This window comes from Symsagittifera roscoffensis, chromosome 5 (assembly GCF_963678635.1).
Source record: "Symsagittifera roscoffensis chromosome 5, txSymRosc1.1, whole genome shotgun sequence".
Lineage (NCBI taxonomy): Eukaryota > Metazoa > Xenacoelomorpha > Acoela > Convolutidae > Symsagittifera > Symsagittifera roscoffensis.
The window spans coordinates 18227968-18244866 of NC_087066.1; the positions used below are offsets into that span (position 1 = coordinate 18227968).

Here is a 16899-nt window from a genome sequence, read left to right on the forward strand (position 1 = left end):
TTTCGTTTAAGACCCAATGACCGCTGCAGAAGTCATAGAAAAGCTCAGTGAAGGGAGTGAAGCGAAAGCTGCTAAAATCCCACCCGAGAATAAAGATGTTGAGGCTGAAGGTAGCGATAGTGACGATGATGACGAAGAGATGCCGGGACTTGAGGACTCTGCAAATCCAGATGGTGATAAAAAAGAAGACGTTAGTGAACAATTGCTGAGAAACTAATTAAAACAAAGTTTTGGGCGAAAAATGGAAAAAATACATTCTCTGTTGACTGAGAATGGCTGTCTTTATCTAAAGTTTAGCATGCATTAATTGGTTTCTCTTTTGCTTATGTAGATTGCGGACGTTTTATGTTTCAGGGTGACGAAGATGACGGCGATGAAAAAGGCTCAAAACAATCGAGAAGTGAGAAGCGAGCCCGAAAAGCGCTCTCTAAATTGGGCTTGAAACAAATTCATGGGATCAACCGAGTCACTATTCGAAAGAGCAGGACGATTCTCTTTGTGATATCGAAACCCGACGTTTACCGAAGCCCGGCTGGCGATACTTATGTTGTTTTTGGGGAAGCAAAGGTACGTTTTGTGTTTTTGTTCTGTTTCTTCATTTGTTTCGTAAATATCAAATCAAAATGACGTGTAGGTGAATATCGAATCAATTTTCGGATTGTTTTTCTCATTTTTTGTCTGTTAAGCTTATACACCATTGACTTTTCTTCTGATTTTACTATAATGAAAAGTAATTTTGATTTATCCCTGTATTGGTGCGGGTAATTATTCAATTCGAGAATAGTTGTCCTTCTAGGTACTTGAGTCGTTTGTTTCATCCTTTTATGTGTTGCCGGAGGGTAGAGTTTCAATAACTTTTTCTTGACAACTTTTTTCAGCTTAAAGGGAGTTTACCTAATTTTTCGGCTTAGTTGCTGCTCGATAAATGTTTTTGAATACTTATATGACGCCGCTAATTAGTGGACATATTTTTTTCAAATTGAAAATCATTCCTGAAATTTTAACATTTTTGTAATTGTTTTTTTTTACCTTGCGATAAGCAAGGGTATTTGGAACAAAGCTTTCAGCTCTGAACTCTTTCTGTTCAAAACGCCATTTCACAAGTGAAATAAATTTATATTAAGCTGGCACAAAAATATGTGGTTCGACGCTGTTTATTTGCGCGGGGTTCATGCGCTAGGGGAGCTCCATCGCGGTCACCGTGTAACAAAGCTTTTAGCAGTATCTTGGATACGTGGGTTCGTATCCCACTTATGTCACCGTATAACACAGCTTTTAGCTCTGAACTCTTTCTGTTCAAAAAGCCTTTCACAAATTAAATTTAATATATATTAAGCTGGCAACCGGTCTTCGTGGTTGCTCACAAAGTTAGTGATCTTTACTAACGTATACAATTATCAATAGGTTTAGATAACAAGATGTGAAATCATGGCGTGACACTTACTAGTTCAGTAATGGAATGTCCCTCTGTATTTCAACCGGGTACTAGACTTTTCCCCGTAAAAAATTTTGTAGTAGGATCATTTCTAGAGGATCTTCACTTCTTAAGTAGGCCATTCACTTCTTAAGTAGTATCTTCACTTTCTTTTTATCATTTATGAAGTAGTTAGTTCAAGTCCGTTTCAGTTTGTAATTATCTTTTCAAAAAAAATTCTCATTTTTTTCGGGTTTGTAGTTTTCGCCCTAGTTTCTGTCGGTTCATTTTCAGTCTTTTTAAACGCTTTTTTTTTATCTGTTAAGGTCGTGTAATTGGGTCGTACAAACTTGAATTTTAAGAATTTTTTATGACAACAGATTTGTTTTCGGCTCAACAGGTTTCGACGCAAAGTGTGTCGCCTTTGTTGCCATTCGGTTATTGTTTTCCATTTTTTATGGGATGTTTATGAACTTCATCTGATACAAATATTAAGTTTTTTTTAGCTGTTATCTTATAACGTTTGTTGCCAATTATTTTTGAACTAATTTTTCCAACATAATTTTTCAGAAATTTTTTCAGACTTTTTTTTTCATTCACTATTTTGTAGCGCCATGTGTTTTTTGCATCGCAAGTGTTACGAAGCTCCGTAACACTTGCGATGCAAAATCAAGTATCGTAAATGGTGCGAAACTCTTTGATTTTTTGCGTTTTTAAAATAAGGCAATGGCTGAAGCCTTATTTTACTCAGCATATTCAACTATTTGTATCATATCATAGATCGGAACTTTGGCGTTCTGGATATCCTATTATACAATCCTTTTATAAGAGCAATTAAAAGGATGTGCGGAAAATCGAATTTATGTGGCGCTTCTTCGAAACAGGAGCGAACAGAACACTTGCATATGGACTTTTGTTTGTATTTGTGAAAACTGTCGTGCAAATCGAGAAACTTAATAGCGGGACTAACACCCCAGTGGCATCTCCACGAAATATTCATAATAATTAGTCTTGCGTTAAGCAATTGTATTGCAATCGTTTACTGGACTTTTTTCTGCAAATAACTTTTGTTCACACAATAGTCAAAATGGTCATTAGCAAGGAAGCTCAAAATCTTGAAAGTGAAAATAAAACTAACTTCATTTAGGTAGTAAATAGGTGTTATCAGTTTTGGGTAGTAATTAATAATCTATTATATATTTAAATGCGGGCTTCACTATCTCGCCATGTTTAAGCTTTTTCAACGTATTATTTTTGCATGTTTAAGCTGTATCGTATATTGCAATGGTTAAGAAATTTTTTTTCGATTTTCTTATTTGATGTTAGTGGTTATTTTACCGAGTTTAAATGAAGCAGCCCTATATCGAATTAGGGGTTGCGAATTTGGCCTCCAATTTTGAATGCCCGAATCATTTTAGTTAACGAGAAAAGACCATTTTTGAGATTTTTTCAAAAATTTTCAGAAATTTCAAATAACAAAATAATTTGCAAAACTTGATTTTCCCAACCCTGTAGTTGGGTGCTGTCAGAGTATTCTCAAAGATTGCGAATCTTGCCTCCAAATATGACTGCTCAATTCTTTGTAGTTTTCGAGATATGAGGTTTTTTGTGATTTTTTCAAAACTTTTACAGAAAATTTTAATTAATTATTACTCAACATTTGAAATTTCCAATTTTGTAGTTGGGTGCTTTCAGAGTACTCTAAGGAGTTAAAAATCTTGCCTCCAAATATGACTGCTCAATTCTTTGTGGTTTTCGAGATATGGCGTTTTTTGTGATTTTTTCAAAAAAAAAATTCAGAAAACATAAATTTTTTTCGTAAAATCTGAAATTCCCAACCCTGTAGTTGGGTCCTGTCAGAGTAATCTCGAAGATTGCAAATATTGCCTCCAAGTATGACTGCTCAATTCTTTGTAGTTTTCGAGATATGACGTTTTTTGTGATTTTTTCAAAAATTTTCAGAAAACTTCAGAAAGTTTAAAATAATTATTTTTCAAAATTTGACATTTCCAACTCCATAGTTGTCAGGGTATAAAGAGTTGCAAATCTTACCATATGCGACTGCTAAACGCGACTGCTCAAATGCTTTTAGTTTCCGAGATGTGACATTTTTTGATTTTTTCAAAATTTCTCGAAGAACTTATCTACAAGGAAATTCAAAAAATTTGAAACTACCAACTTGATGAAGATAGCTCTGAACTCTTTCTGTTCAAAAAGCCTTTCACAAATTAAATTTAATATATATTAAGCTGGCAACCGGTCTTCGTGGTTGCTCACAAAGTTAGTGATCTTTACTAACGTATACAATTATCAATAGGTTTAGATAACAAGATGTGAAATCATGGCGTGACACTTACTAGTTCAGTAATGGAATGTCCCTCTGTATTTCAACCGGGTACTAGACTTTTCCCCGTAAAAAATTTTGTAGTAGGATCATTTCTAGAGGATCTTCACTTCTTAAGTAGGCCATTCACTTCTTAAGTAGTATCTTCACTTTCTTTTTATCATTTATGAAGTAGTTAGTTCAAGTCCGTTTCAGTTTGTAATTATCTTTTCGAAAAAAATTCTCATTTTTTTCGGGTTTGTAGTTTTCGCCCTAGTTTCTGTCGGTTCATTTTCAGTCTTTTTAAACGCTTTTTTTTTATCTGTTAAGGTCGTGTAATTGGGTCGTACAAACTTGAATTTTAAGAATTTTTTTATGACAACAGATTTGTTTTCGGCTCAACAGGTTTCGACGCAAAGTGTGTCGCCTTTGTTGCCATTCGGTTATTGTTTTCCATTTTTTATGGGATGTTTATGAACTTCATCTGATACAAATATTAAGTTTTTTTTAGCTGTTATCTTATAACGTTTGTTGCCAATTATTTTTGAACTAATTTTTCCAACATAATTTTTCAGAAATTTTTTCAGACTTTTTTTTTCATTCACTATTTTGTAGCGCCATGTGTTTTTTGCATCGCAAGTGTTACGAAGCTCCGTAACACTTGCGATGCAAAATCAAGTATCGTAAATGGTGCGAAACTCTTTGATTTTTTGCGTTTTTAAAATAAGGCAATGGCTGAAGCCTTATTTTACTCAGCATATTCAACTATTTGTATCATATCATAGATCGGAACTTTGGCGTTCTGGATATCCTATTATACAATCCTTTTATAAGAGCAATTAAAAGGATGTGCGGAAAATCGAATTTATGTGGCGCTTCTTCGAAACAGGAGCGAACAGAACACTTGCATATGGACTTTTGTTTGTATTTGTGAAAACTGTCGTGCAAATCGAGAAACTTAAAAGCGGGACTAACACCCCAGTGGCATCTCCACGAAATATTCATAATAATTAGTCTTGCGTTAAGCAATTGTATTGCAATCGTTTACTGGACTTTTTTCTGCAAATAACTTTTGTTCACACAATAGTCAAAATGGTCATTAGCAAGGAAGCTCAAAATCTTGAAAGTGAAAATAAAACTAACTTCATTTAGGTAGTAAATAGGTGTTATCAGTTTTGGGTAGTAATTAATAATCTATTATATATTTAAATGCGGGCTTCACTATCTCGCCATGTTTAAGCTTTTTCAACGTATTATTTTTGCATGTTTAAGCTGTATCGTATATTGCAATGGTTAAGAAATTTTTTTTCGATTTTCTTATTTGATGTTAGTGGTTATTTTACCGAGTTTAAATGAAGCAGCCCTATATCGAATTAGGGGTTGCGAATTTGGCCTCCAATTTTGAATGCCCGAATCATTTTAGTTAACGAGAAAAGACCATTTTTGAGATTTTTTCAAAAATTTTCAGAAATCTATTATATATTTAAATGCGGGCTTCACTATCTCGCCATGTTTAAGCTTTTTCAACGTATTATTTTTGCATGTTTAAGCTGTATCGTATATTGCAATGGTTAAGAAATTTTTTTTTGATTTTCTTATTTGATGTTAGTGGTTATTTTACCGAGTTTAAATGAAGCAGCCCTATATCGAATTAGGGGTTGCGAATTTGGCCTCCAATTTTGAATGCCCGAATCATTTTAGTTAACGAGAAAAGACCATTTTTGAGATTTTTTCAAAAATTTTCAGAAATTTCAAATAACAAAATAATTTGCAAAACTTGATTTTCCCAACCCTGTAGTTGGGTGCTGTCAGAGTATTCTCAAAGATTGCGAATCTTGCCTCCAAATATGACTGCTCAATTCTTTGTAGTTTTCGAGATATGAGGTTTTTTGTGATTTTTTCAAAACTTTTACAGAAAATTTTAATTAATTATTACTCAACATTTGAAATTTCCAATTTTGTAGTTGGGTGCTTTCAGAGTACTCTAAGGAGTTAAAAATCTTGCCTCCAAATATGACTGCTCAATTCTTTGTAGTTTTCGAGATATGGCGTTTTTTGTGATTTTTTCAAAAAAAAAATTCAGAAAACATAAATTTTTTTCGTAAAATCTGAAATTCCCAACCCTGTAGTTGGGTCCTGTCAGAGTAATCTCGAAGATTGCAAATATTGCCTCCAAGTATGACTGCTCAATTCTTTGTAGTTTTCGAGATATGACGTTTTTTGTGATTTTTTCAAAAATTTTCAGAAAACTTCAGAAAGTTTAAAATAATTATTTTTCAAAATTTGACATTTCCAACTCCATAGTTGTCAGGGTATAAAGAGTTGCAAATCTTACCACATGCGACTGCTAAACGCGACTGCTCAAATGCTTTTAGTTTCCGAGATGTGACATTTTTTGATTTTTTCAAAATTTCTCGAAGAACTTATCTACAAGGAAATTCAAAAAATTTGAAACTACCAACTTGATGAAGATACAACTTTATTGTCAGCGTACACCCAGTCGTCTCAAATCTTGCCTCTTAATATGAATGCTCAAATCCTTTTACTTTCCGAGATAAGACGTTTTTTTTTTAATTTTTTTTTCGGGAAACTTTGGTTTAAAAAATTCACAAAATTTTGGATTCCTAACCCTATAGTAGGGTGCTCTCAGGGACTCTCAGTGGTTGCAAATGACGCTTTTAAAATGGGAACTAAAAAAATTTAAAAGATCGAATTTACCAACCCTGTCATTGGGTGCAGTCAGAGTACACATAAAGTTTGCAGATGTTGTTTCCAATATATGCGGTTTTTCATGAGCTGTCGAAAAATTTCGAAGCACCCAAGGTGCGTTAAACGCTAGTTCAATTTAAAAAAAATGATACTTTTTTGGGATAAATGGTTTTCGGCTTAGTTTCCGTCTGTTAATTATCCCTTATTTTGAATGAGTTTGTTATATGGTACTGCGAACAATTTTCAAAAGATAGATTGTTTTTTAGTTTGAAATGTTTTACTGTAATCGAAAGTTCTGTTCTGTAATTTGTCATTTTATCAAATCTGATTTCGAATATTTTTTTCTAAACTTTTTTTCACTTGAAGGGTTTTTGCCTTTGTTTTATCGGCTCACTCGACTCAAAATGCGTAGTTTCCTGGTCAAAATTATCCTGTTTGACGAAACCATGGGTGTTTTTTTTTCATTTTTTGTGAATGTTTCAACTTTTGTCGACTACTACTTCACCGATTTTCATGAAATTAGTACCAACTAAAATAGCGGCTGCTACATTTAGTGTCTGCATATTTCTCTCTTTTTTGCTCCATTTCAACGGCCTTCGAAGTTTTAAACGATGGGAATGTTTGACTCATTTTCTTGGATTTTTTTCTCATAATCTGCCACTCCAAATCTGAGATTCAGGTATCAATGGAGAGAACATGTAGTGGGAATCTCTGTGTTGTGCTCAAAAAATGCTAATTTTCGACACTGGTCTGTTTTGACACTTTTTCACAATTTACGCTCTCAAGTCTGGGTGTGAAGATATAATCGAAAAATCAGTTTGCGGGACTCCTCCCGGTGTAAGCAGCTACGCCTCCAATTTTAGTAGAAAAAAATATAGAATTTCGGATCAGTCAAATTTCTCACCGTTTTTAGTAACTTTTGACATCTCAAAAACCACCCTGCCAAATCTGAGATTGAGGGTTCAGTCAAATGAGCAAGTCTGAAAATTTTGGATCAAATAGTTATATCTATAGGAAAAGTTCGTTTGCTGAATTTTACACCGTTTTTGCAAATTCCGCTCGTCTCAATGTCTACCCTTATCAGTATTATTTATTAAAAGCATTATCAGTTTAATCGGCAAAAAGTTTGAATTGTTTAACTTCAGGAGATATCTGGTCTCATGAAAAAAAGTGGAAAAAGTTATAATATGGATGATTTACTCAAAAGACGCAGTATGATGAGATTTGCCTAGTGGTTAATGGTGTCGCAGGATGTTTGTTACTGATATCAATTAATCAATCAAATAAACAATAAAATGTTGTCATTTTTTTCCAATAATTTGGTGAATATTTATCCCCAAAAAATAGGAAAATTTGGAAAATCTTATCTTGAGGATAGGCTTCTAGCTTTAAAGCATACATGAGCAGAAAATCAAAGAAAAATCTAAAAGTTCCTAAAAACCGTAATATCTCGAAAATACGGTTTTTAGAGACCATATTTTTATACCAGGCTCGTATCCCACCACACTAATCAGATTAGCATTTAACCACATGTTCTTAAACTTTCAAACTTGAGAAACAAGCTCAAACTGTAAGAAAAAAATTTTTTTTTCAAAGAAAAATTTGACAAACCCTTAGTTTTCACGGCAAATTTGGAGCCTATACAGCTCTTATAAGTGGAACTAACTAGGGAAAGTTGTAAGACGTCAAAACTAAAAGTAATAATTATCTTTTAATAAATGCACAAAAACAATGGATTCGTTTTTCGACATACTTCTCTCATTAGAAGGCATCAAACTATTTTCACTTAAAAAATTCAGTAGCAGTGCGACTCTATTTCGCAACGAGTTTAATTTCTATTTTTTTTTTTGACATAAAGGTCTATTGTATACTAAATCATTAGTTCTTCTAGTTTTGTATGCAAACTTTGAAATAGTAAACATATCATTCAAAAAACTTGTTGAATGAAGGTTATTAACCGAGCGCAAAGAAAATCTTAAAAGGTCGTAGACATAAACTTCGTTAATTGTCATAATCTTCTTTTCTGTAAATAAGAAACTTTCTGTTTTGCAGAAGATCAATTATATAACTTTCTGTGTAACGTTTTAGGCTCTACAGTATCAACTGAAATGATTCAAAGCTCGGTACAGCACCAGAAAGATTTTAACAATTTGTGAAGAAGAATTGAATAAAACTATTGGCTATATCTTCAGGCTCTGTAATGTCATAATTGTTCTTTTTTTTCAAGACCGCAGCCTGCGAAGTCTGGGCGGGCCGTGTTGCTCTTTATTTCATTTATTAACTTAAAATTTTCTCTGGAATCTCCAATACATTTATTGCTTTTGTTGAAATAGAATATTTTCTGATATGTTCTTATTTGATTATCGCCTTTTCTTCCATTCGATAGACTTTTTTCTGTTTTTGCTTGTTCTGAATCTCAGCTTTACATGTTCGGAACAATGTGTTTTATTTCAAGGTGTTTTTGAATTTCTTATTAAACCAGGGAACATAAGTTTTTTGTGCTTTTGTCTGTAAATGGTGCAAAATCAGCGAGAGTTTCACGATACGTTTTTGAAAGTGTTAATAAGGCTCAGCAATTTTATCTTTATCAACAAAACTTGGTTGAGCTAGCATTTATTTTAAAAAATATAAAAGAACTGGATTATGATCAGAAAAGCTTTCCTAAATAAGAACCTCGGTTATTGGGTCACATAAATAGTAGATAAAGAAATGAAAGATGAAGATCTTTCATTGAAGCTGGCAGGTTTTGTAAGAGCTCAAATCGATTTGATGATTTTGTGCTGCGTTGATTTCGAACAAGTTGAATATTTCTGAGAACATCTATATTGAAGTCATCATGTATTACTGTAGGTAACTTATATTTAGTTGTTTTTTCTAGTTCTGTATGAAATTTTTCTGTGAATTTCTTTTTATCAACGCGTGGAGACCCCTAGACATAATATTATGATTTGATTTCCGTTACATTCTATTAAGAAAGCAACCGTTTCGCATAGTTCTATTTCATTCAAGTGGTTCAGTTAGATGAACATTGTTTCTTTTTATAGAACGAACATTAGAGAAAAATTGTTAACTTGAATGGATGGATCTGTAGCACTATTACTTGGAACTTTACGAGCCGGCGGGGTTTGAAGATTGTTCAAAACACTATTAAAGCACGCGTTTACATCATGGATAGTATAATTGAGATATTGGCCTCCTACTTATGCGCTTTTTATCTTGTCGATTTTTCCATATTCTTCCAACTAAAGAAAACTCTCCCTTCTCTGGTCTAACACTTTCGAAATTGCTACCACTTGGCATTTCCAATCCAATAACTTTGATATATATTTTTTTGCTGCTTAAAGTTTCTATCATCTCTGCTTCCGATAGTGCTTTCAGATCTGCTTTCGTCTGAAGAAAGCCTAAACTGTTCAAGTTGCTCTGCACTTCAGCTTTGAATTCTTTTTGTGCCTCGCCTTCCATGGTTTTGACCAAGTCTTTCAGTTGTGCATTCAGTTGTTCCACAATGCCTGGAACGGCGTTCTGTAACGACCTACTGATGGTCTCTTGTGTTTTCGTCGATAGTGTTTTCATAGGTGGCCTTTCTAGAGATATCTCAAATTTGGCAGCAAGTTTTGGATACCATCATTATTCATCTTTCCGCCTCTACTTAATAAGTTTATCAGCACAAGTAGACTAATTAGATTTTTTTTGGCTCAATTTGTCTCAATTGCGGTAATCACAGTTTTCTAAGTAATCTTTTCTAACTATTTTTTAAATTTAATTTTTCAAAAAATAACCGATTCTATACCCTTCTTGTAACGCAATGTTTTTGTTGTATCGCAAGTGTTGCTAAGCTCTGCTTCGCCTTTGTGTAGTAATAATATATTTTTGTATCGCTGCTCATATAATAATGTTGGTGTATAATACTGATGCTCATATTCAACTAGTTTGTAATTTAGGTCGAAGACTTGTCTCAAGCGCCTGTGATCAAATCCTTGAATGAGATCCAGCGGATTAAGGAGGGGGCCAGCGCTCAGCCTACCACCAGTGCAGTCCAGGAGGAAGACGAGGACGAAGCTGAGGAGGATGAGGCTACTCTGGACATCACAGGAGTAGAGGAGAAAGACATTGAGCTGGTGATGCAGCAGGCCAATGTGTCCAAGAGTAAGGCAGTGAAGGCACTCAAAAACAACGACAACGATATTGTCAATGCCATTATGGTGAGTACATAGCATTTATGAGCAGCCGGATGTATTGTAGTTTTTAAAGAGAAAATAACTGTGCTTTTTTCTGCCACTAAGGCTAATTGTTTTCATAGCAATCAATCAGATTCTGACATACATCTTAGCTACATTTTTTTCTGAAAGAAAAAAGGAGAACTTTTGAAAAATATATTCGGTCTGAGCTCTGTGCAAACTGCATAAGTGAAAAAGTTTTACTTAAGTAGTAAAATTTGACAAGTCGCCTAGAAATTGAGCTTAGGAAAAAATTAGGCCAAAATAACAAAGCAGGCCTATTTTTTATCTAATTTATTTTTTGAAACTAAATTTAGTACCTTGATTCATTCACAGTTCTGGAAAATTCTTGCCTTTTAAGGTCAATAAACGAAATAAAACTGAGGGTTAAGCCATATACTTACATCTTTTTGTTGGATAAAAACTGAGTTTTCCTGGTTATTTTCAGGATTAATTTGCTTTCAAGCTTGCAAGGAAACTCGAACTTAGCTTAATAAAAACTCAAATCTAAAACTTGAAATGTGATCAAATTTGCTGTAAAAGCGTTATTTAGTAAGTTTTCACGTTTTTTTTCCAACCATTTTATTTTAAGGAGAGATTTGATGGTGCGTTTTCAATGTCGCCCAGTATAGAACTCATTTTCCATGCACGAGGATTTTTCCTATGCACGGCTGTGTTAGCAAATGAATTCTTGATAACAATTACGTTCAATATGTCGCGGAAGTTTCCGTTGTTGATCGTCATTACTCGCCTGTGAAAATGGTAAAAAAAATCTGGCAGTCTTGGCTTTCAATTATAAATGGATTTCAAAATTATTTAAATGCTTCGTGCTATGTTTGTGAAATGAGTTTGTTTGCAGGAACTGACGACGTCATAGATTGAAGCCAAAACGACTCGAAGCTACTCATTATAAAGAAAACGAAATATCGTACTCAACTAGAAATGGATCTGCGGAACAGAAAGCTCGAACGAAACTCGAACAGCTGTAGTGAAAACTTCACATTTAATTTCAAATATATGACTTGTTATTTTTTCACTGTTGCTATTTTGGTTTCAATTCGAATTTTATATCCACTGTTTCGCATTTGTACAATAATGCTTCGTGCGCCTTAAATGCCTCTTCTCGTCTGAAAATCTCCTCAATTGAGTTTTCGAAATCTATTTGTATTTGCCTGAATTATCAATTTAATTAGCTCAGTTTAGCAGTCTTTGAGACGTGTGTTACTATGAAATCAATTTTGAAGAGTCAATTATGTGAAGAGTTAGTTAAAATCTCTGGCAAGAAAAGCCGACTAAAAATGTACTCGCAAAAAAAAACAAATTGAGGACGGAAAGCTCTTTTACAAAGCCACATAAGTGCTGACTAGAGTTTTCATCGTGGAGTAAGTTCCCGCAAAAATGGTAATTTTTCTCTGGAAATAAGGTCAAACCTCAGGAAAATAGCTCTAAGTGAAATTTTCCGCTTGAAAAAAGTAGTTAGCGTCCTATCGTTTGTGTTTTCGATTAATCTATTGTTCGAATGTATTTTTTGTCGTCTGAGTCGCCACGACAGACTTCTGGTTTTTTGGATTATATTGAGTTTGGAATATGTATTGGGATTCACGATATTACTACCATTTTTTTCGTTCTCTCAAGTAACACGAAAGCAACGAATGAAGCCTTGACTTAAATGGAAAATTTTACTAAGTTTGAGTTTAAAGTTCTTATTACAACGTTCAATGTGAAAATGGTAAAATGGTAAAAAAAATCTGGCAGTCTTGGCTTTCAATTATAAATGGATTTCAAAGTTATTTAAATGCTTCGTGCTATGTTTGTGAAATGAGTTTGTTTGCAGGAACTGACGACGTCATAGATTGAAGCCAAAACGACTCGAAGCTACTCATTATAAAGAAAACGAAATATCGTACTCAACTAGAAATGGATCTGCGGAACAGAAAGCTCGAACGAAACTCGAACAGCTGTAGTGAAAACTTCACATTTAATTTCAAATATATGACTTGTTATTTTTTCACTGTTGCTATTTTGGTTTCAATTCGAATTTTATATCCACTGTTTCGCATTTGTACAATAATGCTTCGTGCGCCTTAAATGCCTCTTCTCGTCTGAAAATCTCCTCAATTGAGTTTTCGAAATCTATTTGTATTTGCCTGAATTATCAATTTAATTAGCTCAGTTTAGCAGTCTTTGAGACGTGTGTTACTATGAAATCAATTTTGAAGAGTCAATTATGTGAAGAGTTAGTTAAAATCTCTGGCAAGAAAAGCCGACTAAAAATGTACTCGCAAAAAAAAAACAAATTGAGGACGGAAAGCTCTTTTACAAAGCCACATAAGTGCTGACTAGAGTTTTCATCGTGGAGTAAGTTCCCGCAAAAATGGTAATTTTTCTCTGGAAATAAGGTCAAACCTCAGGAAAATAGCTCTAAGTGAAATTTTCCGCTTGAAAAAAGTAGTTAGCGTCCTATCGTTTGTGTTTTCGATTAATCTATTGTTCGAATGTATTTTTTGTCGTCTGAGTCGCCACGACAGACTTCTGGTTTTTTGGATTATATTGAGTTTGGAATATGTATTGGGATTCACGATATTACTACCATTTTTTTCGTTCTCTCAAGTAACACGAAAGCAACGAATGAAGCCTTGACTTAAATGGAAAATTTTACTAAGTTTGAGTTTAAAGTTCTTATTACAACGCTTTTTTCTGCAAAACTGTGATTACCGATGTGTTGTTTGCTCAGTCAACTCTGCTCAAAATTGGTTCCAATGTGAAAGTTTTGATTAAATTTTTTTGACTAGTTTTGTAATGAATGAGTTTTACTGAGCTTATCCTCAAGTTTTGTCTAACTTGTCATTATTTATTTTCTACTTGTCAGTAATAGTGCAAAGCGCATTTCCGCTTCTGTCTAAAACATGACATACACTTAAGTTTGTGGTTCGAATCAGGCTGGGGACTGTTGTTTTTGCAAACTAGAATTTTTCTCCTTTTTTGGACTATCGTTGTCTGTTTGTTTTTGTCGGCGTAGTTCCCCTAGCACGAACTTTTTTTTGAAAATTGAGCTTTCTTCTAGTTTTTTATTGCCATCTTTAAAGCTTCATTGATGGATACTGATAACTCATAAAATGTTTTGCTCTTTTTCGAATTTTTTCAAGTAAAATTTTTGTTTGAAGTTTTAGCTTCGCCTATTAATATTCACCCAATAATTACTCATGCGATTATTATGCTGGCGTACAGCTAGATCTATCAATGTGGAGCATAGACTTTTTAAAGAGTCAAAGAAGGTAGTTCAGACTCTTATACAGGTCGCAATGATACTTTTTCGTTTTTCAGGAAGTGTTTAAATTTGATCAGACTCAAATTCACTTATTTCGAGGTTTGACTTTCGAACTCATTGGTTTTGTTACAAGCAAGGCAAACTCCACTATCAAATAGCGAACTTATAATGGTCACGTAAAACTTAACATGATTGACTTCTAGTTTCGAAAATGGAATGAAATATCAGATTTCCCAGCGAAGAAAAATTTTAACTATTGATGAAGTTTTCTTAAAATGGAATAATTTTATCAAAAAATTTTAATTTTCTTCTTGGAAATGTGGAAGCTTAAAGAAGTCAGTTTTCTTGCATTTTTTTACTCTTTTCACACTGTCGGTTGGCTATGTTCTTGTGAACAACTTGTTCAGCAAAATCCATAATCCCTATATCAGTTTCTCAAAACTTCAGTTTTGTCAACCAACTGTTATATTTTAACCATAACAGCATTTCAAAAACCTGTTCTATCCAATAGTTGTTTTTGAGTTGGTTTTTGTTACCAATTCTGGTTTTCTTTGTTTGTTTTGTTTATTTACTCGGATTAAAATGTTTTGGGTTTAAACCTAATCAACTTGGTAGGTTTATGTTGGCTCGTTAGATGAGCGAAACATTTTTTTGCGAATGAGTTTTTGACGGAGTCATGGAGAATTTTCTATGAATTGTTTTCTTTATGCAAACATTTATTTACTCTTCTGTTGTCTGCTTAAAAAATGGCGGCTTTATTACCTTCTAGTAACATTTCGTTCGATGGAAATTCAATTTTCATTTGCCTATATTGGCATGTTTTTTCTTACTCTAAATTAGTTTTCATTTAAACAAAATAACACACGAATATGAAATTTTTGGTAGAACCTCTTACGACATTTTCAAAATCTTTCTTTTCGACTTTGCGACTAACGTCTCAATTTCTGTCTGCTAGTTTGTCATGCGATGATTGTGTTGCATCTCAAGTGTTTTTTTTCCCAAAAACTCATTATTTTTGGTGACTTAGCGAGTTTCAAAAGATTGTGATTTCATCAACTCAATATATTTGATTTTCAAAACTTAAATCTTATTGTTTCGGGAATTGTCATGGTAATTCAAGAAAGGACTTTCAAGAAAATTTTTTTTTCTTATAACTCTGTAAAAACCCCTCCTTATTGGCCTGCACAGGAAATGATTGACAAGGTAGTGGTGATTTGAAAAAAAAGGTCGAGCTTTTTTTAAATATCAGCCCTTCGAATTTTTTGACAGGACTATATTTGGCAAAAGTGAGTGGACGGAAAGATTATTTTGGGAAAAATACCGTTTGTCGGCTTTTTATGATTAGCATTGACCAAAAAATTGGTTATAGTTGACGTTAAACCCTCAAAACTGGTTATGCTTGCGATTAGCAAGCGTTATCAAATCAGAATATACCTTTTTTTGGGTTTTACAAAACCAGTTGAATCTTTTATGATTCTGCTATGCTGCTGAAGTGCTCAATTTGATGAAAAATCGAATATTACTACGGGGTAGTAATTAGAACTTATGCTATCATATTAGACCTCGAACCATTGTTTGTATAACTATAGAGTTTTAATATTAGTTTTCTAGTTATGGTTGCCAACTTGCGGTCTGATGATTAAGTTTCCAATTCATGTAATCTATTTTGCTTACGCTACTACTATAGCTATCGTTGATCCTATGTAGGCGTTACATAAAATTGTTTTGTTTCGACCATTTAAAAAAAGTGGAGGAACTTTGTATTCGGGTTTCTTTTCGTTTTTTCTTTTGTTTTGTTTTCCACTGAGAATTAGGTATCAAAAATAATCATCAGAGTGGGTCGAATATTATACCAAATCTAGTCTTTTTCAGCCGTGATTTGAACGACAATAAAATTTTCCCATTATCCTGAAAAAATATTATTGAATTTTATTTCAATATCGAGCAAATAAAGCGAACGAGCAGGCTTACAACAGCTTTTTATCCTTGATTTAAGCCCTAAAAATTTCTTTTAAGCAAGTAAAATTTAGGGAACCAAAAACTGCAAATTTTTTTTGACGTTTTTGTTTTTCTAGTCGTTTCTCTGTAAAATTTTTTCTCCAATATCAGTAGCGGATTTAGGGGGTGGGCGGACGATCCCCTCTCAGGAATTCAACCCCCGCCGACCCCAAGGGTCCTATTTTGTGCTAATTTGCGATATCCATTTTTTGGCCAATTGAACTTCAAAATTTTCTAAAGGTGCCTTTGGTTCCAATCTATACGTATTTTAAGCGGGGACCGCTCGCCAAAAAAAAATGCGATTTTTAGTCGAAATTTTCCAAACAGTGCATAAAAACTCCCTTTTTGGCCTTTTTTTTAATTTGCCAGCGGTGCAGGAAATTTTGTCAAATTAGGGTCTTTATAGTGATTTGGGAGTGCTCAGAAAATCAATTTGGTTGACCTAAAAAAGGTCGACAAAATTTTCCAATTTTTTTTTAATCCCCCTCACCCCTCCTCGAGAAGTTCGTAGATCCGCGCCTGTTCAATTTGCCTATAGTTCTATGGCTGTCCAAAATGCCTAAATAATGACTACACGTCAGATCTTTTTATCACACCACGCAGAGTATGGTCGGAACATTCTGTGCTGCTTGCACAGTAATCGGCTATCTTTGTTACTATATGTTTTTATTGACAAAAATTTTTGACTGAGTTTCAGTTTCTTAGATGTCGACTTCAATTCTGTCGGCTCAGATCCCGATTTTTTTCTTAAATTATCCTATAGTACTTTTGAGATAAATAAAACTCTGGCACCAATTTTTTGAATGCCCAATTGAACGCACTAGGACTTCTTTGAAAAACCTAAATAAATTCAAACACCAAAAAAAAAAATTTTTTTTTTTGTTTTCTCGTTTTTGACTTCCCTCTTCTATTGTAATACAGTTCGAAGTTCTGCTTGATAATTTTTCAGCATTATGGTGAACTCAAACTA

At 33.7% G+C, this 16899-nt stretch overlaps 1 protein-coding gene across 1 annotated transcript; it reads left to right on the forward strand.

Moving 5' to 3' along the window:
- On the forward strand, positions 1–11824 carry LOC134845805 (nascent polypeptide-associated complex subunit alpha-like). Its single transcript, XM_063862885.1, has 4 exons — positions 1–190; positions 355–567; positions 10388–10648; positions 11523–11824. Exons 1-4 carry the CDS (start codon positions 17–19, stop codon positions 11538–11540), a joined length of 666 nt encoding a protein of 221 aa, XP_063718955.1. The 5' UTR covers positions 1–16; the 3' UTR covers positions 11541–11824.
- The last annotated feature ends 5075 nt before the right edge of the window (positions 11825–16899 follow it).

Excerpts from the sequence above, each read along its gene's own strand:
- LOC134845805 (XM_063862885.1), top strand. The coding sequence starts at position 17 with ATGACCGCTGCAGAAGTCATAGAAAAGCTCAGTGAAGGGAGTGAAGCG. Across the intron at positions 191-354 it reads ATGGTGATAAAAAAGAAGAC|GGTGACGAAGATGACGGCGA; the intron begins GTTAGTGAACAA and ends TTTATGTTTCAG. Across the intron at positions 568-10,387 it reads TTGTTTTTGGGGAAGCAAAG|GTCGAAGACTTGTCTCAAGC; the intron begins GTACGTTTTGTG and ends TTTGTAATTTAG.